The sequence below is a fragment of the Anarrhichthys ocellatus genome, unplaced genomic scaffold, assembly GCF_004355925.1.
Source record: "Anarrhichthys ocellatus isolate YVR2014 unplaced genomic scaffold, GSC_Weel_1.0 scaffold33, whole genome shotgun sequence".
Lineage (NCBI taxonomy): Eukaryota > Metazoa > Chordata > Actinopteri > Perciformes > Anarhichadidae > Anarrhichthys > Anarrhichthys ocellatus.
In genome coordinates, this window is record NW_022280063.1 from 453,478 (window position 1) to 478,123 (window position 24,646).

General features: G+C 46.3%; 2 protein-coding genes across 5 annotated transcripts in view; both read left to right on the top strand.

The window, feature by feature from the left end:
- arid2 (AT-rich interactive domain 2) overlaps positions 1-8,253 on the top strand; it is a 28,474-nt gene extending 20,221 nt beyond the window's left edge. For both annotated transcript variants that reach the window (XM_031865694.1, XM_031865695.1), the window contains exons 14-21: positions 182-393; positions 859-3,182; positions 5,400-5,554; positions 5,629-5,767; positions 5,928-6,013; positions 6,170-6,293; positions 6,433-6,524; positions 6,633-8,253. In XM_031865694.1, the coding sequence (XP_031721554.1) occupies positions 182-393; positions 859-3,182; positions 5,400-5,554; positions 5,629-5,767; positions 5,928-6,013; positions 6,170-6,293; positions 6,433-6,524; positions 6,633-6,744 (3,244 nt within the window). In that variant the 3' untranslated portion in view covers positions 6,745-8,253. The remainder of the gene's footprint in view (positions 1-181; positions 394-858; positions 3,183-5,399; positions 5,555-5,628; positions 5,768-5,927; positions 6,014-6,169; positions 6,294-6,432; positions 6,525-6,632) is intronic.
- Positions 8,254-11,440: 3,187 nt separating this feature from the next.
- Positions 11,441-23,980, top strand: scaf11 (SR-related CTD-associated factor 11). Of its 3 annotated transcripts, XM_031865859.1 has the most exons (16): positions 11,441-11,619; positions 13,660-13,706; positions 13,895-14,040; positions 14,283-14,366; positions 15,016-15,095; positions 15,313-15,392; positions 15,484-15,521; positions 15,626-15,699; positions 16,385-16,510; positions 18,384-18,469; positions 18,821-20,366; positions 20,490-21,178; positions 21,681-22,003; positions 22,130-22,294; positions 22,380-22,499; positions 23,128-23,980. In XM_031865859.1, exons 2-16 carry the CDS (start codon positions 13,688-13,690, stop codon positions 23,221-23,223), a joined length of 3,672 nt encoding a protein of 1,223 aa, XP_031721719.1. In that variant the 5' UTR covers positions 11,441-11,619; positions 13,660-13,687; the 3' UTR covers positions 23,224-23,980. The 3 variants fall into 3 exon arrangements, with proteins under 3 accessions (XP_031721719.1, XP_031721716.1, XP_031721718.1); XM_031865856.1 differs by having other exon boundaries at positions 18,821-21,178; XM_031865858.1 differs by lacking the exon at positions 11,441-11,619 and having other exon boundaries at positions 11,633-13,706; positions 18,821-21,178.
- The last annotated feature ends 666 nt before the right edge of the window (positions 23,981-24,646 follow it).

Consider the following 24,646-nt stretch of genomic DNA (forward strand, 5'->3'; position numbering starts at 1 on the left):
CCCCCCCCCCCCCCCCCCCCCATGTCTGAAGTCCAATTAGATTCTGAGTCTGTTTTCTACAGCTGTAATAAAGCATAACTGCTTTGAGTTTTAATTGTGATAACAACGATCCTCCAGAAAGATACCAGCAAATGTTTCCCTTTTGTTGATGAACCTGAGTCTCCCCACCTTGCCACCACAGGACCGTGTTTCCCAACCACACAATGCGGCGGCAAGACGAGGCCAAGACCAGCGGTCAGCTTCACATTCTCCTGGTAGGGCTGAGGCGCCGGGCGATCCCTCTGCCCATCCAGCTGTACTACCAGCAGCCCCAGCAGCAGAACCCGGCAGCAGCTCCAACACCTCCGGCAGCCCGGCACCAAGCCACTGGCGACCCTCAGGCCCCGCCTCCAGGTAGGACTAGTAGAATGTTTACGCTTTTTCATTAAAATAAATTAAAGCTTCAGGTTTAGCCCAGTCACTGAATATGCTGACTAGAACAGACGAGGTGTAGATATCAGAAGCTAAAGAGCTATGGAGGAAAAGACATTCCAGAAAAGTGATATTGTGCAGAAGGATGCTGCCAGTCTTACAGAGAGAGCTGCGGAAAGCTGAGATCAAGACGGTTGAACTAATTACAAAGGTGAACATATTGAGGAAATGGTTGCAGGAAAATAAGTTTGTTTTGTGTCTTGAAATATTAAGATATGACATAGCAGGAGCAAAGTAAAAGGTAATACTTCCTCTTTGCTCCACCTAAAATACTAAAAACGTTAAACATGACTGCAAACAGATTAAAAAAAGAGTCTTTGTAGACGAGGAAAAGTAGCAGCATCTTGGATCTAATCAGTTCTGTGTTTGTGTGTTACGTGTGACCAGGCTTACCTCTCGGGCCTCCAAGTCTTGGACCCCAGTTTGTCCGGGTGATGGGCCCCAACCTGGGCATCGCTGGTGCCGCCTTGACTGCACAGGAACCTCCTCATGCGAGCCACCCGACTGTTTCCCGCCACCCGGTGCCCCTGCAGGCTTCACCAAATCCTCTGGCAGCAGTGCAGCAGCAACCAGTCCGGTCCGGTCTAGTGGTCCAGATCCCGACGTCGGCGCCGGCCACCCAGAACCACAGCCCCCAGAACCCTGCGACTCAGCAGCACTCCCCCATGCTCCCCACGGGGACACCTGTCACGCTATTTCAGCAGGTACCCCAGGGCCACATCCTCACCGCCAGGGTGCACGGCGTGTGCCCTCCGATCACCCAGCACCCAGCCCTGCCTCAAACCCCTCCCCTGTCTGGGCCTCAAGGCGGAGCTCCCCAGGCAGAGCCTCAGGGTGTTGCCGCGGCATCGACGCTCTCTTCTTCCATCCAGGCGGGGGGTGGGGGTCAGGTGTTTAGCATCGCGGGTGTGGCCAATTCCCAGGGGTCACGCGTCGCATTTCAGAACATCGCCCCCAAGCCGGCACCAAGCCAGTCGGGCGGACCGGCGGCCATGATGGCCACTCCCAACCAGCAGCAGTCGCAGAGCCTTGTAATAGTCGGTCCCAACCCCCAGCAGAACCCAGCCTACACCCCTGCCATACACCAGATCGTTCTTGCCAACCCCTCCGCCATCCCCGGCCCCCAGACGATCCAGATAGCAGGGCAGGCTTCAAGCCCCTGCCCGCCTCCTGCTTCTCATTCCAACACCCAGGTCCAGCCCAATCAAACTGTCAGCCACGCACTGTCCATGAAACGGCACCAACAGCAGCTCCAGCTTGTTTCTCAAACTCCCCCCACTCAGCCTACCTCCACCGAGTCCAGCTTGATCAAACAGCTACTGCTTCCAAAGCGAGGGCCTTCTACTCCGGGAGGAAAGCTCATCTTACCCGCTCCACAGGTGCCCACTCCGAACAGCATGATGGCGCCCAGTCCGCAGGTCATCTACCAGACGAGCTACAGCACCCAGAGTCCCCCTCCTCAACCTCAGCAGCTCAATGTCCAGCTGGTTCCTGGTCAGGTTCCCGCTGTAGGAGCCCCAGCCCTCCAGACGGTCCAGCTCTTGCCAGGCCAGCTCATTTCCACAAGTAGCCCGGGGGCAGCTACCATCATCCAGGGCCCCACAGCAGCTGGACAAGTCACATTCACCGTGGTCCCCACCACTGGCTTCACCACCTCTACCGCCGCCGTTGTCAGCCAGGGTGCTGTGGCTCCGGGAGTCCCCCCTCCTCCGTTCTCTACTGTATCAGTGCTCCACCACGCTCCACCACCACTGCCAGCTCCCCTCAGAGGAGACAAGATCATCTGTCAAAAGGAGGAGGAGGCCAAGGACGCCACGGGGCTGCACATCCATGAGAGGAAGATAGAGGTGATGGAGAACTCGTCTTTGGCAGAAGGAGACTCCAACGGCAAAACCAGTAATGGAGACGTTGCTGCGGGTGCCAAGCTGCTAAATGGTCGGAAGTGCATGGAGTCTAATCTACCTCCATACCACTCAGGAAACACCCAGGGGGCCCTCAATGGCCCGGCTACGGAGGGCCACCCTGCTAATGGGAAGCAGGCCCTCTCCCCCAGTCTGAACACCCCTCTGGAGGGCAACCCCGACCCCAAAAAGACTCTGGTCAACGGGGTGTGTGACTTTGATCGGGTTGACGGTGGCGGCAACTTAAACAAAAACATTCCAAATCACATTGCTTCCAAACAGTACTTGGGGAACGGGGAGGTGGGCCCTTCTGAGAAGAGTCCCGGGTCAGACCCCCCTCTTTCTAGTCCTCCTCCCCCCCAGCAGGACACTGCCAAAGCCCAGCTGGCCGAGCGCCTGGCGAACGGACCCCAGGCAGTAGGCAACAGGCCTCCCTCGGAAATAACCAATGGACCTTTGGGGCCAGGCCACGGCGTGCCTGCACTAAGACAGCAACTGCTCCCCAACTCCCCCCTCTCCCCTGCTTTTACCGTTACCTCCCAGAGTCCCGCCAACGGAGTGGCCTCCGAGGCCCGGGGTCTCAAGAGGCCCGCTGAGAGCGAGGACCGCGGCGGGGCGTCGTCGTCCTCGGGCATCCCCAACAAAGTGGGGGTGCGGATCATCACCATCAGCGACCCCAACAACGCCGGCAGCAGTGCCACCATGGTGGCGGTGCCGGCAGGAACGGACCCAAGCACAGTAGCCAAAGTAGCAATAGAGAACGCTGCTCAGCAGAGGAACTGCTCGCTCACACTGGCAGCTGGCTCGACGGTGAGTCACTGGAGGGTTAGTCTCACAGTAAGCCGCATTTGCCTCGTCTTCTAGTAGTGTGACTCCATGTCAGGTCTGTCCGCATGTGTGTGACACTAGAGTCACGTACGTTGTCTGTGGATACTATGTTTGTTACTAAATACATTTTTGCCTCGGGGCAGGGTGCAAAATGGACTTTGTTGTCCAACGGCCAAATGGCAAGTGAATAGATTACCATTGTTTCTTCTGGCCAGTGAGTGATGCACATCTACTGGTAATCACCAGATCACATTATATGTTTACTTAACGGGCATCTCCCACTGTAAAAACATATGCCAAATCTTGAAATATTCATTATATATTTGTATCTATTATATATTTTCTGTCTTGCATTAACCAAAATGCCTCTTCTGGAGTTGAATGTTGCCAGACAGAATTGTGTGCACACAAACTGCAACATGGACTCGTTGTGGTCTGTTGTTGGCAGCTGTATACTATCCATTTTAGGATTGGGGGGGGGGTTTAATGCATTTTACACGTTCTAAAACAAAATGCAGCTGTGGCAGTTTGTGGCTCTTACTTGAGATGCAGCTATTATTTGACAGATTTTTTTTGATACGTAGACCACACTATAACATGATTCAAGGTACCATGACCACAGATTAGTTTTCTCCTCCCTCTGTCTTAATGAGTTGCGTATGTCTTCGGCTGCGGAACAGAATGAAGTTCCACCGGCAGAGAGTCTGTGGAGAATTCAGCAACAAAAGGGACACTGGTCGTCCTTTGGCATTTTAGCACCGAGCAAAAATGACAGAAGGACGTTTTATTGTTTCTTGGTAGTGTGCCAACGCTTCACTTCTGCGAGTTGCCACAAAAGACACTGAAATGAGCATCATGGGTAAAGCATGGCCCACGGCACACCATGCTTATCCTGTAAAGTCCCAACATTTTACATGATTTTAGTATGATTCCTAGATTTGATTGTGAATTACACGGTTATGTAACTGATATGTTCTGTTCTAGATGTGTAATATTTTAGTGTCGGACTTAATAACTTAATAACAAATGTTCAGTTGGGAAACGTGATTTGCTTGGAAGTCTGTTTTGGTTCAGGCTGACTAAGACCTGTGTGCTGCAGGTTGGAGTAGTAATATTGTTTTTCATTGCGATATTTTTCTGCTGCTTTAATTTAAGATTACAATATAGTTTAGTATGCTACAGAGGTCTATTACTGCATTATGGTGTGTGAAAGAACAGAATTCAGTCCGTGTTGGTGGTGTTACACCAGGGCTTTACCACAACGCTATGGAGGAGCCAGCCAGTAGAGAAGTGTAGGGGCCGAGGGGGCTCCAGCGTATCTCATTACATGTCATTATTCCATCATACGCATCATATGATCTGAATTATTTCATATTTGAATGAGTTTGCCTACCCGATTGTAAACGTGCAGTGAGTTATTATAAAGCAGAAATAGGCTTCTTGTGCATTTGTTAGTCCATTTAGTCCACACGGTCTGTAAATGGCTCTAAATATTTAAAACAACGCTTAACTCTGACTGATCAAAACTTTTGAATTTGTGTCTATTTATTGACACCAGCTGAACTAATGAATGACTTTATCTCTAGTAACCCGTCTAATCAGGATGTCCACTGAGTGTGCAGTATCAGTCTAATTCTTAATGTGTTTTGTCATCAATAATTGTCAAACCCTGAAGACGAATCGCCGCTCTCCATCATCACGCTCTCGTTGGTTTAAAGCTTGTTAAATGGACAAACTGTTGATCAAGATTATTTAATTAGAATCAAAAATGAATATATTAAAGTAGCCGACTGGACTTTAATGAGTAATCAGTGTTTATGGAAAGCTCTGTTTACACTGGAGAAGATCCTGGACAAAACCGAGCGGGCATCAACTTCCTCTGTTTAAAAAAAAAAACAACAAAAAAAAATATGCACTTACTGCACGTCACTTGTGAGTCCCTGTTTGGAGGTTAAGAAGGTGGGGCCAGTTAAGACCATGTGGCTCCCACCGATACCCACCTCCTACAGCAAAGCAGCTGAGAGAGCAACTTGTGCCAACAGACAGGCCCGGGTTACATCTCAGCCAACAGCTCTAGTGTTACGATTGCAGCTGGTACTTTTATTTTTGTAACCGTCTTAACAAATGACTTCCCTATTAGCAGGACAAACATTTATTTTATGCTAATTCATGTTTATTCCCCCTCCGACTCTCCCACAGCCTGCAGTTACCCCGCCCCCTGCGTCCCAGCCCGCCCTGGGCGGTAACCACAGCCCGCACCTCTCGGCGCAGCAGAGCCCCGCAGCGCCGCCGCCACCGGAGCAGATCAGGAAAGCCGGGCAGAACTTCAAGTGTCTGTGGCAGTCCTGTAAACGGTACGCGTCGGAAGCCGCCGTGCGTAATTGTCCTCGCCGAGAGTCCAATGATCACGTCTCCTTTCTCCTCTCAGGTGGTTCGAGACGCCGTCGCGGGTGTTTTACCACGCCGCCATGCAGCACGGCGGAAAAGGAGTGTACGGGGGGCATTGTCAATGGGAGGGGTGTGAACCTTTTCCCCGGCAGAGACTGTCCTTCATCACGCATCTACAGGTGAGACTTCCTCCTCTTCCTCTGTGGCCGGTCGTACAGGAAGTCTCTGTTAGCGCTCAGTGTTTTTGTTCCCAAACTTTTTTTTTACAGTACCATCGCCGCGTCAACATGAAATCATCCCAACGATAAATCTGTTTCCACTCTGTTTCCACTTTTCCAGGACAAGCACTGTTCTCGAGAGGCTTTGCTGGCTGGACTCAAACTAGAGGAGCAGCAGGCGCAAAGTCCCAATCAGACTTCTTCCCAGTAAGTGCACCTTTTCTTTATTCATCTTGATGCATGATTGGTGCCTGAGAAGTACACAAACCAGGAATACTGCATGTGAATACCCGGGAATAGCCGCGTACCCCTGCTGCTGTTTGACAAATAACCTTAATGACGTGCGCTTGATGTGTTATTAAGGACTTCGCCGGCGGCAGGCAGCACTCCGACACCGCGAGCACCGAAAGCAATCGTGAATCACCCGAGCGCAGCTCTCATGGCCCTTCGCAGAGGCTCTCGAAACCTGGTCTTCAGGGACTTCACTGTGAGTAGAACAAGGCCCACCGTTCCCTCCTCCCCTCTCCACATGTCCAAATAAGTGCCCGTCTTCTACTGCCCCTCCTTATCCTCACTCCTCTCTAAAAAGTGGAACCCATGAATATATCTTTTTTTTCCTCTCCCAGGATGAGAAAGAGGGACCAGTGACCAAACACATACGACTAACTGCTGCCTTAACGTTAAAGAACATCGCCAAGCACTCCGACTGTGGTCGTATGTAAGTGTCCTTCTGCCTTTTAGGATGTTCCCTTACCTTGTGACCAGAAAGATGTCAAAATAAAATGGTGTTGAGCTGAAATGTTCTTTCTCTCCCCCCGTCTGTCAGGTTGGTGAAGAGGCATGAGACGCACCTGTCCGTGCTGGCGCTAAGTAACATGGAGGTTTCCACCACGCTCGCCAAATGCCTTTACGAACTGACGCGCTCGCTTCAGGCTTAACGCTTAAAAAAAAAAAAAAGGACAACCTCGACTCCTCTCCTGAGACGAGAGGAGGAAGCCACCGCCGGTGAGCCGTAGCGGGTCTGCAGAGGGGGGGGGGGGACCGGAACGAAGACCCTCCTTCTGCCGCGCCTCACCTCTTTCCTCGCCAACCTGTGTTCCAACCCCCCCGCCCTCCCCTATCCACCCAAAAACACACACACACACACAAAAAAAAAAAAAACTGCCACAGGGGTCTTCCACCAGCTGCCCACCAGGGGGGGCTCTTTAAAACTGCTTCCCCAGCGGGACTCCACCGACGAAACCCCAAACATGAGCACATTTCGTTTAGGTTCTTTTTGTTCTGTTTCCTCTTCGTCCCGTGAACTGATGTGTGCGCTGGAGTGAGTGGCGGTTGACTGAAGAGTACGGATGGACGGTGGGGGGGCTATTGTAAGTGTCCCACAGGGTTGGGTGGAGGAGGACTCGGCTGGCAACTGGCACAGATGATTTTTTGTTTTTGTTTTTGTTGTTTTCTTTAGAAACTTGGTAGCTTGGTTTTCTTACTTGAGTCAATATATTTTCACTTATTTATTATTGAAATGAATACCATTACAATTAATGAAAAAGAATCTTGTAAATATGTTGTGAATATATATAAAGAAGATCCTCTTTCATGCCGATGCAGCCACTGGAGAACTTGCTCTGTGGAGTAATAGAAGCATTACTTTGGTAGAATTGAATAAAGTAGTATGTTTTCGTTTGTTGCTTTTTTTTATGATCCCTGGTCACTTGTATCTAATGTGATTCTATACTCAGCAGTGGATGAATGTACTTAAAAACCTGTAAATAATTCTGCAAAGGTACTGATGCTGTAAAGCTTAGGGAGGGGGTAAAAAACAGTTTTTTGTGGAACTGTGACATTTTTTGTATTATAATACCTTGTAGAACTCATTTTGCTGGCTGAAAGAGTATGGAATAATATATCTCATGTCATTTTGTAGAAGAAAAAAAAAATATTGAAGGTATTCTCTTCCCTTCCTCTTCCCTCACACGCCTCTCCCCTCAACACACACACACACAAGTAACATATATCCACTGTAAGCGTTTTGTCATTGTACGGGCCACAGTGCACGTACCAAAATTTTTTTGTATTTGTAAATTGGTTTAAATACATGGAGTTTTTATACAGGTTTTCTCCTGTGTTCTTTGCTTTACGTGCAGGTATGATATTTTCTTCACTACTTTTTTCTATCTTAATATAGTGTGGAGTTTTATTGTACTATTTTTTCATTCTTAATACCATGCCACATTCCGGCTCACGTCCTCAGACTGTCCTCTCTACCGTGTGTTGTGTAACATTTATGACTGCCTGTCGTATTAGCATCTGACCGGGGCGACCCTACCATCCTCATTTCTGCGGTGTCAGTAGGATGTGTGACTATACATAGACCTAACAGTCTGTTAGAGATTGGCTTTATTTACTTTGGTGACTGTTTATAGTTTTTAAATAAAACACTGAACATTTTGCTTTGGTTTTTTGCGCTTGTTTCTTTACCTTTTCCCCCCCCCCTCTCCAATTTCTCGCAATTTCCTGTCAATCAGGAGTCGATGAAGAGCAGGGATTCCTAACCAGGGGTACTTGTATTCCACCAGGTATTCATGCAGCAGGGGGTACATGGAAAGATTGCGGAGTACCTCAACTAACTTTTTAACTAACACTTGACTGTTGTGATTGGCAGTGCATGAGAAGAAGTGAGTTGAGGTCTGAACAGTCAATGAATAACTATGGGCAAAAGGTTGAAATGGTCTGCTAAAAGTAATGAATACACATTTTGAAGTAGTTATGGTTAAAATAGCTAAAAGTGATGAATAAACGGTTAAAATAGCTAAAAGCGATGAATAAACGGTTAAAATAGCTCATGGTGATGAATAAACGGTTGAAATATTTAGCTTAAATTAACTAATAAATGGTTGAAATGGATTACTGAAAGTATTAAACAGTTGAATACTTAGCTAAAATTCATTTATATACATTCCGTTACTTTAAGCTTTTTCAAAAAAGTTCAAATAACTGATGGTTGTAGAGCTACGTAATGGGTAAACGGTTTAATATTTGGCTAACTATATTAGCTAAATGTAGCATAATGGATACACGCTTGTAATAGTTGGCTAAAAGTAATTGATTAACGGTTGTAATATTTCTATTTTCTATTCTAATAATTAGCTGAAAGCATGAACTGTTGAAATGTTTTGCTAAAAGTATTGAATGAATCAATGAAACATCCAGCCTTCGTCGCTGCAAGTAATGCGAACGTGTCCAAACCGACCGGAACATTGAACAGTTAATTTAATAAAGACATTATTGTAACAATAGCCACTTTTATAGGGACATTTAAAATGAATTCAAATGACCATGCTTGGAAGATGTCGCCAGCTGAAGTTCATCTGACAAGGTTTTCTGACAAAAAGAGGCTGAGGACCTACTGGGGTAGAGAACTCCAACTGAATCCTTGCCAGGATTCATCCCGGCTCCCTGTGTTGTGTGCTAAATAAGAGACGTCTGAACAGATGCCAGTGGTTTTAATATTCAGCACTCATTTTCTATGGTTGGTATAGTGGGGACTTCAAACCGCCCTCTTTTCTGATATGACCAAACAAGCTCCATTTGCTTCCAAGCTTATCCTTTTGTTCTGCCTAACCACTGGACACTTTCCTTTGGCTTGTTCCTTTCAACATAATTGAAATGCTAATGACTTTACTGAGCGCTCCACTTCCCACAGCTCCCTAAACATACTTTGTGCTTAATCTTACATTACACAGAACTTTCGGAAATTCATCAAAAGACTTTACAGTCTCGCATTTTGTTAAGCGCTCGAAGCACAATGTGAGATCCGGATGTTGGTTTATTTTTGCTTCTGTCTTTGATCAGCGGCCATTGCTGTTTGCTGAGGTGTGGTTTAAATAGCTGGTGTTCCCTTTTCCGTCATGGTAGCTATCACTGCTAATTTAAACAACCATAGATTTAAGACGTGGTTTGTGTCCATAAAATCCTTGCGTTAAATAATGGATCGAATTCAGACGTGCTGTAATAGTCCTCCACTTTTTGACATTGAGATGGTTCAGTTCTATTATATTGTCGCAGTGAGTGATGACAGTGTGACAGTGAGCCACCATGCGCAATACCAGGACCCTGAAACTGGAGCAACTCAATGGAATTAAACCATAATTGTTGGAATGCTGTTAAGCATTCCAACAATTTCTCTTTATTCAACTTCTTCCGTACGTATTTTGGCTCTCTTCTTCTTCTTCTTCTTCATTTTTGAAGCTACAGAATCCGTTCAAATATGAAAATGTTCAGCTCTTTCAGCTCATGATGGCTATATCTTTTCATATTTGTAATCTTTAAACTTTTTGAATTATTAAGCTTTTTGCAATTTTCTTTTGAATGGGATCTCTATGGAGAAAATCTTCAAATCCTGTTAAACTTCTTCAACTTTCAAAGCCTTCTTCTTCCTCATACTTTCAGCTACAGACACCATAGTTAAACATTTCAACTAGAAGGGTTTTCAGCAGTGCAGTTTAAATGCTTTTCGGGCTTCAACATTTTTCAGACAGGTAGTCTCCCATTTCTGTATTTTCAGCAATTTTTTTACAATTAATTTCAGCTTTCAGCATTCCAACGCATTTTCAGCAGGAAATGCATTTTCTAGTTTTGCATTGGTGCCAGACTTTAGTGACAATTTTATTAAAGTGAATCTCACTACAACCAATCATATTTGTGTTGTTGCACCTTTGACCGAAAAATACTAATACAGAAAAACACATGTTGACTGACGTTTTTAAATATAAATATATGTAAATATAGGACTTGACCTTATGCTACATTGCCTGCACTTTGCCTCAGCGATTTACATTCATGCTAGTCATCTAGCTTATATTTGAAGCTAGCATACACATAAATCATGACACTATTAAGCTAGAGAGGCTGTTACATTTGCTAATGCTCACCAACACTAACTAACGTTAACGGTTGTCTCCAAATTTATTTAGTACGTTTCAACAGAGTTATTGCTGGCTAACGTTAGCTAAACAAAATGCAGATGCTAACTTAGTTCATTGATAAACAAAGTCCCAAATCCCAGTCCAAAGATACAGATTTATATAGGTATAATGTTATAAAATATGGTGATTAGCACCACCCACTGAAAATAATAGAAAGAACTGGCTAATGTTAGCCCTCCTGAATATTAATATCATTAACGGTTTGATGGTTGGTTAGTTATTGACATCAAATTGACATATATTACAATCAAATGTGTGTAGAATACTACTGACTTGGCAATTCTGCATGTAGCGACCTTTTCTTCTTTTATATAGTCCTTGCACAAGTGCAGGACCCTGAAATCAAAGCAGCTAAATGGAATTCAGCCATTATTCACTTTATCTTTTAAACCTGTGCTTTTTTCCTTCTGTGTCAAGTTAGAATGTCTTCCGTGAAAAAAAGGCAAACTAATGCATAACCCCCAATTTACCTCATCAGCAATTTATCTGCCAAATAAATCAGCAGATTTAGGGCACAACAAACAAAGCAAGTGGAAGTTAAATGCCCTTATTGGCTACTCTAACCTGTTGCTGCATTTCTTTGTACGGTAAATACCACCAGAGGGATAACTCTACTCTGCTCTATAATGCTCGCTGGTTCCGGTAGGGGGCGCCAGCTGCACCAACTCTCAACCAGACCGCGAGACATGTGGCTGAGACTTTCTGAAAGCTACGCTCCGTTTTTAGCTAAACATATTTCCCGGATAGTGCGACTCGTCAGCATTTCATAGCACTAGTTTGGACGCTAAAAACAGACTACTAGGTGCAAAGCAGCTGCAGCAGCACTTAAAGGTGAGTAACGACACGCAGCTAACTCGAGCTAATGCTAAATGCAGCTAACGTTAACTGCTAGCAAGCTGAAAGGGACGTTAGCAGGTGCTGTTATTCAAAGCAGCTAGATAGCTTTCGGCTACATTCGCTTGCTGCTAACTAGCTAGCTAGCTGGCTAACTTATGACCTTCAGTGTAATTATCGTGGCTAATATTTGAAACTATTTAGCCATGTTTGCTTTCGCGCTAACAACAACCAGCTAGCCCTTGGGTAGCTGTGTTTTTAGCTAGCAATAGCTGCCTGGCTAACCATCAACAATCATGTTGTCATCGTCGTGTTGGCACTGGTTGATCAAGTTGGTGCTAATTTTGTATCTCTGGGAGCCAGGCCGTGCAGCAACACGCTTTTATGAGTTTCTGCCCACCAAATGATCTGATACGTGCCCACACCAATCACCCAATTGAAAGTACAATGACATAATATTTGTATAGGCTAACTCCTGGTGGAGGCGTAAGTTATCTGGCAGTGTTCGGTGCACAAGTTAAAATGACAGTTTGAGCCCAAGGCTTGTGTGTGTAATGTTCTGTGTTGTCTTATTTTGTGTTGAGAAATTAAACGTTCACCGAAGCTCTGGTCTACGTCTGTTGAGAAGGTTTCACCTTCGACAAGTTCTAAGATCGTCATAATTAAAGTGGCAAAAACCAAGACTGGTTCCGGATCAGATGTCACACTCTCTTTTTAAATCCGAGGCACATACTTCCTGCTCACTGTCAGACAGTCAAGAGAAGTCTGCTGGGTCTAGGTTAGTTCACGATGGCTTTAAAGGTAAATAACGGTAAAGTGTATATTCTGGACGTTCAAGCCTGTGAAGCACAACAGGAAATGGTAATAGACAACTGATCACAAATCTTATCAGTGTCTGTCTCTATTGGTTTCTGGCCACTGTTATCTGTCCCTGTTGCCTGAACAAAGAGTGAGTGAGTCAAACTATCAAGGAGAAAAAACATTTCACTTTCACTTAAAAGAGCTATAATTTTGAAATGTCCAAATGAAGACAGCAACATACAAGGATTTCCATTACATCCATCGATATTTTGGTTCTGTGTAATCAATGAATAGTTTTTAATTTATAAAAGTCTCAAGCAGTAAAATTGTTTAATTTTAGACACTGTCACCATGATATAATTTGTCCACTCAGAAGTTAATTTTTATTATTTTTCAATAATATCCTGCCTGATATGCGATATTGAAAACGAGAGGATTTCTGAGTCTCTTTAACTTCCCGTTTACATTTTTGAGGAGGCGACATCAGCTATATCATCGGCATTAGCTGCAGTGGTTTTGTGGCATAAGCTCTTAACGCAAACACCCAGGCACACTGGCTAGCTAGCCCACAGGTTGGTACGCCTGTGGTTTGAGGAGAATTAACACAAACAGTCCAGCAGTCAAATTTGCGCAGATGATCAACTGGTTGTTGGTGAAAACTGAGCTTGAATGCTTTGGGCTGGCCTATATTGGGCTGAATGGTATTTCTGCTGTGGGATTGTAGCATTAAAAGTTTTTTGTAGGACCTCTGGATGCTGGAGCTGGACAATTTATTAATAACATCCGTCCTTTTTCTGCTGCTTCAGCCAGGTCTGGGTTGCAGAGGCAGCAGCTTTTGCAAAGTCTTGGAAAAATATTTCTTTCCCCTTTTTGTTTTCTCAGTAATATATTTGATTTTGTGACTCAGTCATGGAAGCAGTTGCGTTACAACCTCACCTCATCTAAAATGAAATATCACAACACACGCATCGTTCTCAAACTCCATAGTAAGTGGTGGAGATGATGTAAACATTGCCAACCACTAGCCATCTTGGAAATGTAAACACGCCAATCTAACACTCTTGTTACGGACTTTTGCCGTATTTTCTTTTGTGTCTTGCTGCTGATATCGACATTTTACTTGAAATTCCCTGTGGGCTAAACAGAGTGCATAACATAGTGTATATCAGCTGTACTCCTCCCCTTGTGAATCAACAACCGCTTCATCTGCATCTGCCCTCCTTCTCTGTGTTGTAGCGGTGATCGGGACAGCCCGGGGGCGGACATGACTGGAGCTGGAAGTGGTGAGACTTGAATCGGCACAGTGATGTTTTAGGTTGTTGAGATGATATGTTGTGGTTTGTTTGCATGAACAGCATTGGAAAAACCTTTATCTTTAGTGCACCTTTTTTTTTTTTTCTGTTCACACCGAGTAGAAAACATTAGATGTGAATCCTAAATAATTAAAAACCCTGTGTTTGTGTGTGTTCAGGCGGTCAGGGCCCGCCGGATGGGACGGATGCTGAGGAGGAAGAGAGGTGTCCTATCTGCCTCGGCATCCTGGCTGGAGGCGAGCTGGCAATGCCCGACAGCTGCTGCCACGTCTTCTGCCTCAGATGTCTCCTCACATGGGCAGAGGTGACATTCAATGCTGCGACATAAAATCTTACATTGTTTTAAAAATCTTTTGATAATATAGTGGTATCAGCAGTAGTGAATTGGTGGGCGAGTTTGGACTTCATAATATAATGGTTGTGAGAAACTCTTTGTTGGAGGACTCATCTCGGTGGCTTATGAACAGAATGGAAAAGCCTGAAAAGCATTTAGACAAGCTTAGATTGGTTGATTTTTTTTATTAAGCTGTTTAATTCACGTTACAGTTGCAGATGGCTCCTTCCTGCCCGGTGGATAGAAGACCTTTCACCAACGTTTACAGATGGGACGGGAATTTAAGCTGTGTGCAGGTCAGTCACCCATGTTTTCTCTGTCAGGGCAGAGGGTATCATGGCTGCATTTGTCGTTCAGAACAGGCCGTGGGCTGCTGTTTGTTCTTTTCATAATCCAACACTGTGAACTCAAGGAAACTTTGTTTTTAAGTTCATCTGAAATGACCTGCTCTGTTGAGGGGAAAACAAATCATCGTCATGTAAGCGTTGCCTTGTCTGGGCATTCACCTGTCTGCATGCAGTTTGTAATCTGGCTCTCTACAATGCTTCCTACAGAATTAGATTGTACTTGAGGGACTTTAGTGTTCACTTTATAGCGTACCTTTCTGCTGCTGTGTGAGCCCAATCAGAAGCGGCACTGCACGCTGTCGTGCAGATAAACTGACTGTACACAAGAGGACGTTAGCCAGCTCCGCCCACTCCCTCAGTCTCTCTACATCCACACACACACACTCCCACGCGTGTCCTGCCACTACTAGTAAGCTTTATAATTGATCGTGGATGGCATAATTTTCTCCGATGGATGACACAAAAAAAAAGTAAAGATAATTTAAATTTGGGCATTTGTTGTTGGTTTAAATAAAGCCGGGTCAGCTGTCAGTCAAACCCAGAAATCCTTGACTGACCTCTGTGTGAATGAAATGTGCTTTTGTCATCACGTTTTAAGGTTCCTGTGAGGAAACGAGCGACTCCACCTGAAGCTGAGAGTTGCTGCTGTAGAAACCCCGAACAAAAAGTCTGTCTCAAGTCAGTGTGAGCCTTTTTCTTTTTTTTCGGTAGGATCATAAAGTTAGTATTTGTCTCAAAGGTCTTCACAGAGAATGTAGAAATGACTTAATGAGATCTACTTAATCGATCATTAATCAGGGAAAAAGTGGTGATGTATAAAATTCTGTGTCATTATCTGTGTTTTTGTTGCCTATGAAATCAACTTGGAACAATTTCACTGTGGGTTTGTTTTCAGAAGTAAGCCTGCGAGAAGACTGAGACGGCAAAAGCTGGAGAGGACGGCAGACGCCAAAACAAAAGGACTTGTGAGGAAATGTATGTTAACGCCCCTCTCCCTCCAGAAATACGTGTGAGCGACTCATATTTTGTAAACGAGGTCCAACAGTCTGTGAATGTCTCTTTCCAGGTAACGAGGATGACCCCTCCTCACTGAGCAGAAAAAAGGTATTTTTTTTATTAGTTCATTTGTCATTGTTCCAGTGTTTGGTGTACTGTGAATGAAATGTTCTTCAGTGTTCGGTCTCATCAGTGTGATGTGTTTCCTCCAGGTGAGAGGAACAGAGTGCTGTACTTGGTCACCGTCTCCCTGTGTCTCATTAACGACATCATCTACTCAGGACATGTAAGTCACGCTTCCCTCTGTGATGAATTATTATAGAACAATGAATTATGGCCAATGCAGTAATACACTGGTTAATAGGTTAATTAGCCTAGTTTACCAGGAGGACAAAGGGTCAGGGGGGGGACAGGGCCTTTTAAGGAGGCCCCCTGCTGGAGTTCAAGGCAAATTACTTTAAATGGTCTGATTCACGTACTGCTGTGGACGGGCTCAGCAGCAATACAGATTTCAAACGCCCCAAAGAAATCAATATCGTGTACACAAAATAGTTTTTTCAAATTACATTTTACTTAACCTTGCCGTCAGACAGCCCTTTCTGACGGGGAACTGAAGCCGTTATCTCCGCTCTCTTCAAAGCAGCCAAACGGTTAGTTCAGATTCACCAAAGTGACAGAATAACACAGACAAACTATCCAATCCAGACTGTAGACCTGCAACTCCTGTGTTCTGTAAGGTAAAGTAAGAGTTTGAAAAGAGCATAGATGGATGTTACTGCTTCGGTTCCCTGTTGGAAAGGGCCGTCTGTTTCTCTAAACTGGGTGTGTGCCGACCACCATCTACTGTAGGTGAAACAATAACCACGGATAAGTAGCTCATACAGTCCCACTTCAGATAAATCCAACCTATCCCGTTAAACATTTGGAAGTACTTCATAAACAACTCTCCTCTCGTTTTCCTTCTCCTGCAGTGCAGAGCCTGTGTGGGTGGCCGAGGACATACCATATGACACCGGGTTCAATCACTGCAAACCCCAGAGGCAAGACTGTCCGTGGCTTTCTCCTGCTGCTCCCATCCCCGTCAACGGCACCTCAAGGTAGTGACGTCCCAACTGACCACTAATGTTGCTTTGTTTGCCCCTTCTGAGGCCGTGTTCACACCAAACAAGTTGGAAGCAAGTGTGTCCTTTATGTCCAGTTTCAGCAGTTAAATGTGGATTTATTTAGGGCTTTTCTTGCGTTTTATTTGAGCAGCTAGAGGAAAAGGAGAGGAAAGAGGGGGGATGGCACACAGCATGTCCAGTGTAATCTAGGGGAAACCAGATGTGTTGGTAAGAAAAGTTAATTAAATGAATAATGCTGCACGATCAATAGAAATAGACCCCTTGTGGCTAAAGCAGTGCCCTTTTGAAAGCTATGGTAGCGATGCTCATTGTCTGCGGTGTTGTTATCATCAACCAAGTAAAACTGGTATTCCAGCGCACCTTTTCAGTCTGTGTTAAGTTTTTGTATCGCAGTGATAAAACATGTAGTTATGCAGTACGACGTATGACCATCCCTTACTGCAGTGGTTCTCAAACAGCGGCATTGCAGGTGGGGCGCAGGGGGAAATGCAGAATTCTTTTATCTCAAGAACTTTATTCATACCTGCGAACTTGACGCTTTTCGGCGAAATTCGCCATTTTGAATCACAATATATCATCCACGTGAATCGTGTAGATCCGTAGAGGGTTTTTTTTTTTTGGGGGGGGGGGGGGTGCCAACTGGCCAGCCAGCGTTTCTCAGATTGGAGTGAGACAGGAGAAAAGGTGATGTCGTGATCTTCACAATAAAACATCTTTGATGTGACGTGACGAGTTACGTCATGTTCCGTAACCGTTCAGACTTGCTGGGTTAAGTTAACGTCCACAGCATGCGGAACTTCGTGGACTGTTAACGTTCGTCAATTATCACGAGTTAGGAGGAAAAAACGAAACGTGATGCCCCCCCCCCCCCCCCGTGTTGCGGTTCAGTTCACTCGTTAACGTTAAACCAGAACACCGGCGGATCTGGTTGCAGGTTGTTTGTTTTAACTCAAAGTAGAATGAAAGGCCCAGATACTGATGAGATGATGAGGTCAAAGAGCTTCAGGAAGAGGAGGCTGTCTGTAGCGCAGCTTGACGCAGGGCTGAGATGTGAGTGGAGCTGGGCCTGGATAAAGGTGGAGCTGGGCCTGGATAAAGGTGGAGCTGGGCCTGGATAAAGGTGGAGGTCTAAACAGACGTGAAGGGAGCGCAGTACAGATTCCCGCTGTCAGTATTTTAAATACATCGATAAGGCAGCCTCTGCTCCAAGGAGATAAAGTACAGCAACAAGGGCTCACATGTCCATAAAATGCTCCTGATATGTGTGAGCATATGGCTCACACATATCTGCACTCATTTTGTTTAGTTTTGCACAGGTTGCACATTATTGTTTTGAAAAGATATGCAGTGTAAAACTCTTTATTGCCAAATATTTGAACTTGTTTTGTTTAGTTTTTCACAGGTTGCACTTTATTGTTATTATCTTGAAAAGATATTCAGTGCAAAACAGGTGAATTGCAGCCACAATAAGCTATTTTTTGCACAGATTGAACTTTTTTTGCATTGTTCTAACAAAGCGATTGCACATTGTATTTGTTTTTGTCTGACGGAGCGATCTGGTTTACTTGAATGTGATTGCAATTTTCTTTATTCTATTATTTGAAAAAGCACAGATGGAGGAGTCACAAAATGTTGCTATTTCAATAAAAGTTCAACATGGACCATTTTGTTACAATTTTGTTGGGGCGGTGGGGCATGAACATTTTTCTTCCTCCAAAGTGGGGCGTGACAGAAAAAGTTTGAGAACCACTGCCTTACTGTGTGTTTTCTTTCATCTTTGACAGAAATGTAACGGATGGCTTGTTCTCTTTTTGAGCAAGTTGTTTTGTGTTGGTTGGTTTTACAGGCAGAGTTTCCATCCCTCTGGTTGGAACCACAGCCAGCTTCCGTCTCCCTTTACCTCCAGTTCACCCCTTGGCCCCGGTCACTTCGGTGAGTCTTGTCTGTTGCCGGTGTTTGTTGCAAATCATGTGGTACTAACATGCGTAAATAAAAGGATGAAAACTAATACTAATTGATCATTGGACACAAATTATTTCGACTCTGTTTATTGTTTCAGTGAGTCAAGCTTTATTATTTGGTATATTTAGGTACACGGTAATGGGTTACATTTTTTGTTTGTTTTTTATGTAGCATAAATGGCAGCAGCGAACAATTTAACACAGAAAATGAAGCAATCTAGGTGACTTGGTAGATTTCTAAATGATTTATATTTAAAAATGTTTGGCAGCTGAATGTATCTGTAAATATTGGGGCCCTGCTCATATGATTTCTCTCCCACAGTGTTTCAGGGTGTTGTCTGCGCCATCACGTGTCCAAAAGGAGGCGAGAAGCGAGGCGGTCGAGCTTCGACCTCCAAAGCTCCCACCAAAGAGGCCAAGTCTCTGCCATCCAGGCGATCTGGACGCAACAGTAAAAGCCAGGAGGAGGCTCCCGCGTCGGATCTGTCATCACCTCCGCAGTCCAGTGCGTCAGACTCGGACTCGTCTACCGGCCAGTCCGCCAAGCCGGGCAGGGCGGCCCAAGCGCCAGCCAAGAGGAAGGGCAAACGGGTGACAAACCGAAAGGCCAGTGGGAAGCGGAAAGCCACGGCAAGAAAAAAGAAATCTCCCCAAGTCGTCAGCAGCCCGGCAGCAAGTGAGGACGAGGAGGAGGGGGACGGATGTGACAACATGGAGAAGGAAGAGGACAAAACCGATCAGGAACCGGATTTGAACAACTCAAAGCAGAAGCAGTCTGATGCTGAAGGGAGCCTCAATGAAGACCAGGGCGACTTCAACTCTGCTGATGAGCTCGGAGGCGCTGCACCCTTGAGCAACGATGTGGGACAGGACAGCGATGAGACTCAAGAACGATCTAATGAACGTAAGCTGAAACCAGATGAGCGAGACGAGGACCTGTCTTGTCCCTCGGACTCTGCTCCTGACAGCCCCGGTTCGTGCTCAGTGGGCGACCAGAGCAAGAGGGAGGAGGAAGAGCCAGCAAGCCCCGTTTCCTCTGGAGGAAAGGACTCTGAGAAGAGGATGTCACCATCACCCTCTCACTCTGAGAAAGAGGCCTCGCCCTCACCCTCTCACTCTGAGAAAGGGGCCTCGCCCTTACCCTCACCCTCTCACTCTGAGAAAGAGGCCTCGCCCTCACCCTCTCACTCTGAGAAAGAGGCCTCGCCATCACCCTCTCACTCTGAGAAAGGTGCTTCACCCTCTCACTCTGAGAATGCCCTGCTGGACAACTTGATGTCTCCACACTGCGATGACCAGGCAGAGCAGGAGGATGATGATGACATGGAGATTTGTGCAGAAGAAGCCACCAACGAAGAATCTTCCAATGCAGTGATGGCTGAATCACGTGAGAATTCTCCACAACCGGCTTCCCCCTCTGCTAGAGAGTTGGAGGATAATTCAGCTGTCTCAGAACCAAAAGCCTCCGAGGACGCTGATGTAAAAACGTTTGCGTCAGAGCGTGATCCTTCAGTAGGCGACGGTTCTGGGGAAGGAACCAAGGATGACGGTCCATCCAAGGATGACACTAAAGTTGTCCCCATGGACTGCAGTTCACCCATGAGCGAGCAGGCCAACAGTCCCGTTTTGGAACTGCCGAAGGAGAGTGCTGCGTCAGCCTCTGCGAAACCTGCTGGTTCCGCAAGCCACGTGGCCAAGGACGAGAGCGACGAGCAACAGGAGAGAGAAAAGAGCCAAGAGAGGAAGAACGGCAAGCAGAGGCGCTCTCGCTTCCACTCCCCAACCTCTACCTGGAAGGACTCCAAGCGAGAAGAATCCAGGCGCTCGCGGTCGAAAGAGCGAGACGGCAGTCCGCCCTCTAGCCGCTCGTCCCGAGCTCGCAGCAGAGAGAAGGACCGGGACCGGGACGGTGAGAGAGACTATTCTAGAAGGGAACGTAGTCGTGAAAGGAGGAGGAAGCGATCCCGGAGTCGCTCTAGGTCCAAGTCCCGGTCCCGGTCTCGGTCTAGATCAAGATCCAGAACAAGATCCTTCAGACGAGGGCCCAGCCCCGAACGGCCGGCCTCCAGAGAGCAGTCTCCCCAGAGGAAGGAGCGCAGAGGGGGCTGGAGGTCCGGGCAGGGCAGTGGGTCTGGTGTTGAGGGACGGAGGCATCAAGGAGGTGCTGGGCGCTCTGAAAACGGTGTGCCCACGGAAAGTTCCCCTGAACGCCAGGGCTGGTCGGAAAATCCAGACTGGGTCACCGAAAAGAGTCGCGGTGAAGCCGACAGCAAGAGCTCCAGCGGCGGCTCGCGCTGGGAAGACCGCAGCAGTGGGGGGAACAGAGGGGAGTCACGGGGCCGTGGAGAACGCGGCCGGGGGGCGGGGCGGGGCGGCCGCAGCTTCTACAGCCAGCAGGAGGAAACGTCCGACAACCGCTGGCAACCCAGAAACAACTTCTCAGGTACAGGCAACAATTCAGGGAATGACGCGTACAGCCGCTTCAATGAAAACCGAGGTGGTGGCCGCAGGAAAGAGTCCGACTCAGGAGACAACATGGACCGGTCAGGCTGGTCATCAGCGTCCAGCTGGGCTGTCAGGAGGACACTGCCCGCAGACGTTCAGGATTATTACTCCAAGAGGGAGAGGGGAGGACCAGGAGGCTGGAACCGACAAGAGGAGGAGCAGCCGGCAGCAGCAGGTCAAAACCCTCCTCAGTTTCACCCCACATCTATATAAACTTTCTCTGTGCAGTTATTTATCAGCACTCCAAAAACACAAGTGCTACTGCTTGAGGAAAAGGAGATGACAAATAGCAAGTAATGAGTCAGCCAAATGTCCCTCTAAGATACAAGCCGTAGTCATGGCGTTTGGGATTAATGTTCTCTTTGAGGCTAATTGCTCCACTGTGGCACAAGACAAAAGTCACCCGTAGGCACCGGCACTTTATTACATTTCAGAGGAAAGAGCAATGTCTGAAAGTCATTTGTTTTACCAGAACATGTATCTATTTGTACTTCTACCATGCATTGTGTGAGCCACCTTCTGTGAAGTATCTTTTGCACATTTTATGTTATGAATTCATTTAATATCTCTAAACATTATTAAATATACGGCACTTAAAATCAACTACAAAATATAGCTATTCTAGCTTACATACATTCATAGATGAGTTCTTAATTTTGTGTTTTCTTGTTCTCCAGATCCCACTAAAAGCGAGCCTTCTGCCCAGGCGGTCCCGGGTAATGCTCCGGGGCCTGTGATGAACGCGGCCCCCCCTCAGCTGAATGTCCTCCAGCAACACTACCCCGTACAGGGCCCGCGAGGAGCCCTGCCGGTCAGCTTGCAGCCTGCGGCGCCGTACGCCATGCCTCCTCAGGTCCCCGTGCACCTCCACCCTGCCGTACCGCTGCTTCAGGTCCCTGCTGTCGGCGCTCAGGGCCTCCCACCCCCTCCCCCGCCTCCTCGACCCATGCATCAAGGCGGCCATACGGCAGCGGCTCAGCCCGATGGCTACGCGACACAGGTATGGTATACTGGGACGTGGACAGGACTAGAGACTCTGTATACCCATTAGCATTTAAAATAAGATATAAATAAAGTAAAAAATTAAATCTACAAGTACTGTTCTGCCTTCTCTGGTTCGGCCTAGATGGCGAATACAATGATGGGTTATGGGAAACCCGGCCTTCTTCCCACCCCAAGCAAAGCTGGAGTTGCGACCTACGGCCAGTCAGCACCCAGCCAGTTTCTACCATCCTCTACAACTCAACCCGGCCAATATAAGGCTCAAGCTGACGGCTCCAAAAAAGAAAAGGTAACGCGCTGCCACCGGTCCACGTTTCCTCGTGCGTTTCTGTCGATTTCTTTCCAGCAACCTTGATTTCCCCTTTCTGCTTTAGAAGCACCAGATCCAAGAGAGAGCTGTCAATGAAGTGAAGAATGCCATCAAACCCTATTACCAAAAGAAGGAAATCACAAAGGAGGAGTACAAAGAGATTGTCCGCAAAGCGGTAGAGAAGGTAAACGCCTCTCTGTGTAAGCCCCGCCTCCTTAGTTACTGTTTGTATGATAATCCCTGCAGAAGACTTGGAAATAAAGAGACGGCCTTGTTCTTGGTTTGCAGAGTAGAATTAGTTACTACAAGTTTAAATGTGAATATAAGTTTAGTCTGTTTGACTACTTCTCTGACATACTTTCAGATTTTCACTCGTTTCACTTTTGTCCGGTGACGCTGGTGTATAGGTTCCTCAAATCCAGTAGAGAGCAGGACGGAGCAGCTAAACGTTAGCCCAAACTCCGATAGCACCCTGCTTTCCACACAGAGAGGAAATGCTACACAGTGGATGTGCTAGTTGTGAGCAGCACTTTTAGCCTGTAACCCCACAAAGTACCGTTATTTCTGATCTGCCCCATAGCCTTTAAAGTGCCACAAAGTGCTAGTTAGCCAAGCATGCTAACAATTTTAGCTTGTCTTAGGTCCGTACTCTTCTGCTCTTGTGTTTTGGGCTTTGGATAGGCTAAGAAGAAAGGCACCTTTCTCAGAATGTAGCTCTTGTGACATCCCCATGCTCACTGCTTTGACATGCAAGCTAATACTTGCCGTAAATTTGACAGTTTGTTGGGCCTCGCTTGTGTTTATATCCTCAGGTGTGTCACAGCAAGAGTGGTGAGGTGAACTCCAGTAAGGTGGCCAACCTGGTGAAGGCCTACGTGGACAAATACAAGCATGCCCGCAAGAAATGAAACCCCGCCCTTCTGCTGGCGTGGCGACGCCCTCACGGACCCATTCAGCTGCTCAAGTGCAATTTCCTCTGGCTGGAATTTAGCCTCCAAACTGAACGGAGAGCCAACATTTTCTTTTTTTTGATATCTCTACCTTTTATTGAATGATGGAAGATTTTTTTCTATAGATTTTCATATTTTGTTAGAAAAAGAATTACCCAATCAGAAATTGTAATGCAAGAGCCCTTTATTTTGCATAGATCATGTGACTTGGGGAACTACTGTAAGGAGCGCAGGGTAGCGTGGGAGGTGGGGTTGATACTAAAGATGCAACGCTCGGCGAACGACGTCGGCTCCTGTAGTGGAGAGCCTCTTCCAGGGTGCCGGCTGGTACGATGACTTCCTCCTAAATGGCATCCTGATCGCATAGCTTATTAATTGAATATTGTCAATGTTCTTTTTTTAAAATATTATATAATATTTCAGATGAGGCCTAGTTTAAAAAAACAACAGTGCATTGCCTTTATTCATCTCTGTGGTTCAATTAAGGGCTGGAATCTGATGAGTGTGATTGTAATCAGGGCCCTGATTGGTTGAGGAGATGCTGAGCGGGACGGCCAATCAGAAGTGAGTTTGTAATGTAAGGCATGGGTCCTAGGGGGTCAGATCAAGTGAAGTGAACCCCACCCTTTGCCTGAATGTGTATTAAATGTCAATGGGTGAACACGATCTGTGCAAAGTATCCAGAGAGTAGTGAAATAAAACAGCTGCTGCCTGATCTGCTGTGTGTTTGTGGGAGGCTTCACGTGACGGGAGGAAGCCACGCAGGTAGGTAATGGGACTTCTCCCTTACTTTACAGACATCAAGTGAAACACAGTTAGATGTACAGTCTGTTGGAACACTGGCAAAAGTATATTACTGTTCAATACAGTCATAACAATAATACTTAGTCACATGTTCACTAGGGGGCAGCACAACAACCTGACGCGTCACACCATGTGCTACGGCAAATTTAAGAGCGAACAGCTACCTATTTACAAATGAACAGTTAATGAAGAAATGTTATTAATTTGGAGTTTCTGACCAGACGGTGAGTTTCAAGTGTTTATGTATGATATAATTATATCCTGTCACCGGACTATGACTGACACTATTTTTCACTAGAGAGACTGACATGTCAAACTTGACACAGGTATAAATAGTTACGAATTATGTCTGAATTGTGTTGAGGTTGAGGTTTCAGGGTTCTGTTGTCAACGCTGTCTCTCTCACGATTTACTAGGACGCTTGAATGCAACAGAGCCGCCATTAACGTTATTAGTAACACCTGTGCTCGAGAGCTGTCAGTCAATCATTGTCCGCATGCGCACACATTCCTGACGTCTAATCAGCCGATTAAGTGATCTCACCTGTGCAGGTTTACGTGGTTCGTGCACGACATTT

What these genes read in the sequence shown, in the direction of transcription:
- scaf11 (XM_031865856.1), top strand. An exon ending in GAACAAAAAGTCTGTCTCAA is followed by an intron (nt 15,096 to 15,312) that starts GTCAGTGTGAGC and finishes GTTTGTTTTCAG; the next exon opens with AAGTAAGCCTGCGAGAAGAC. An exon ending in CCCGTCAACGGCACCTCAAG is followed by an intron (nt 16,511 to 18,383) that starts GTAGTGACGTCC and finishes TTGGTTTTACAG; the next exon opens with GCAGAGTTTCCATCCCTCTG.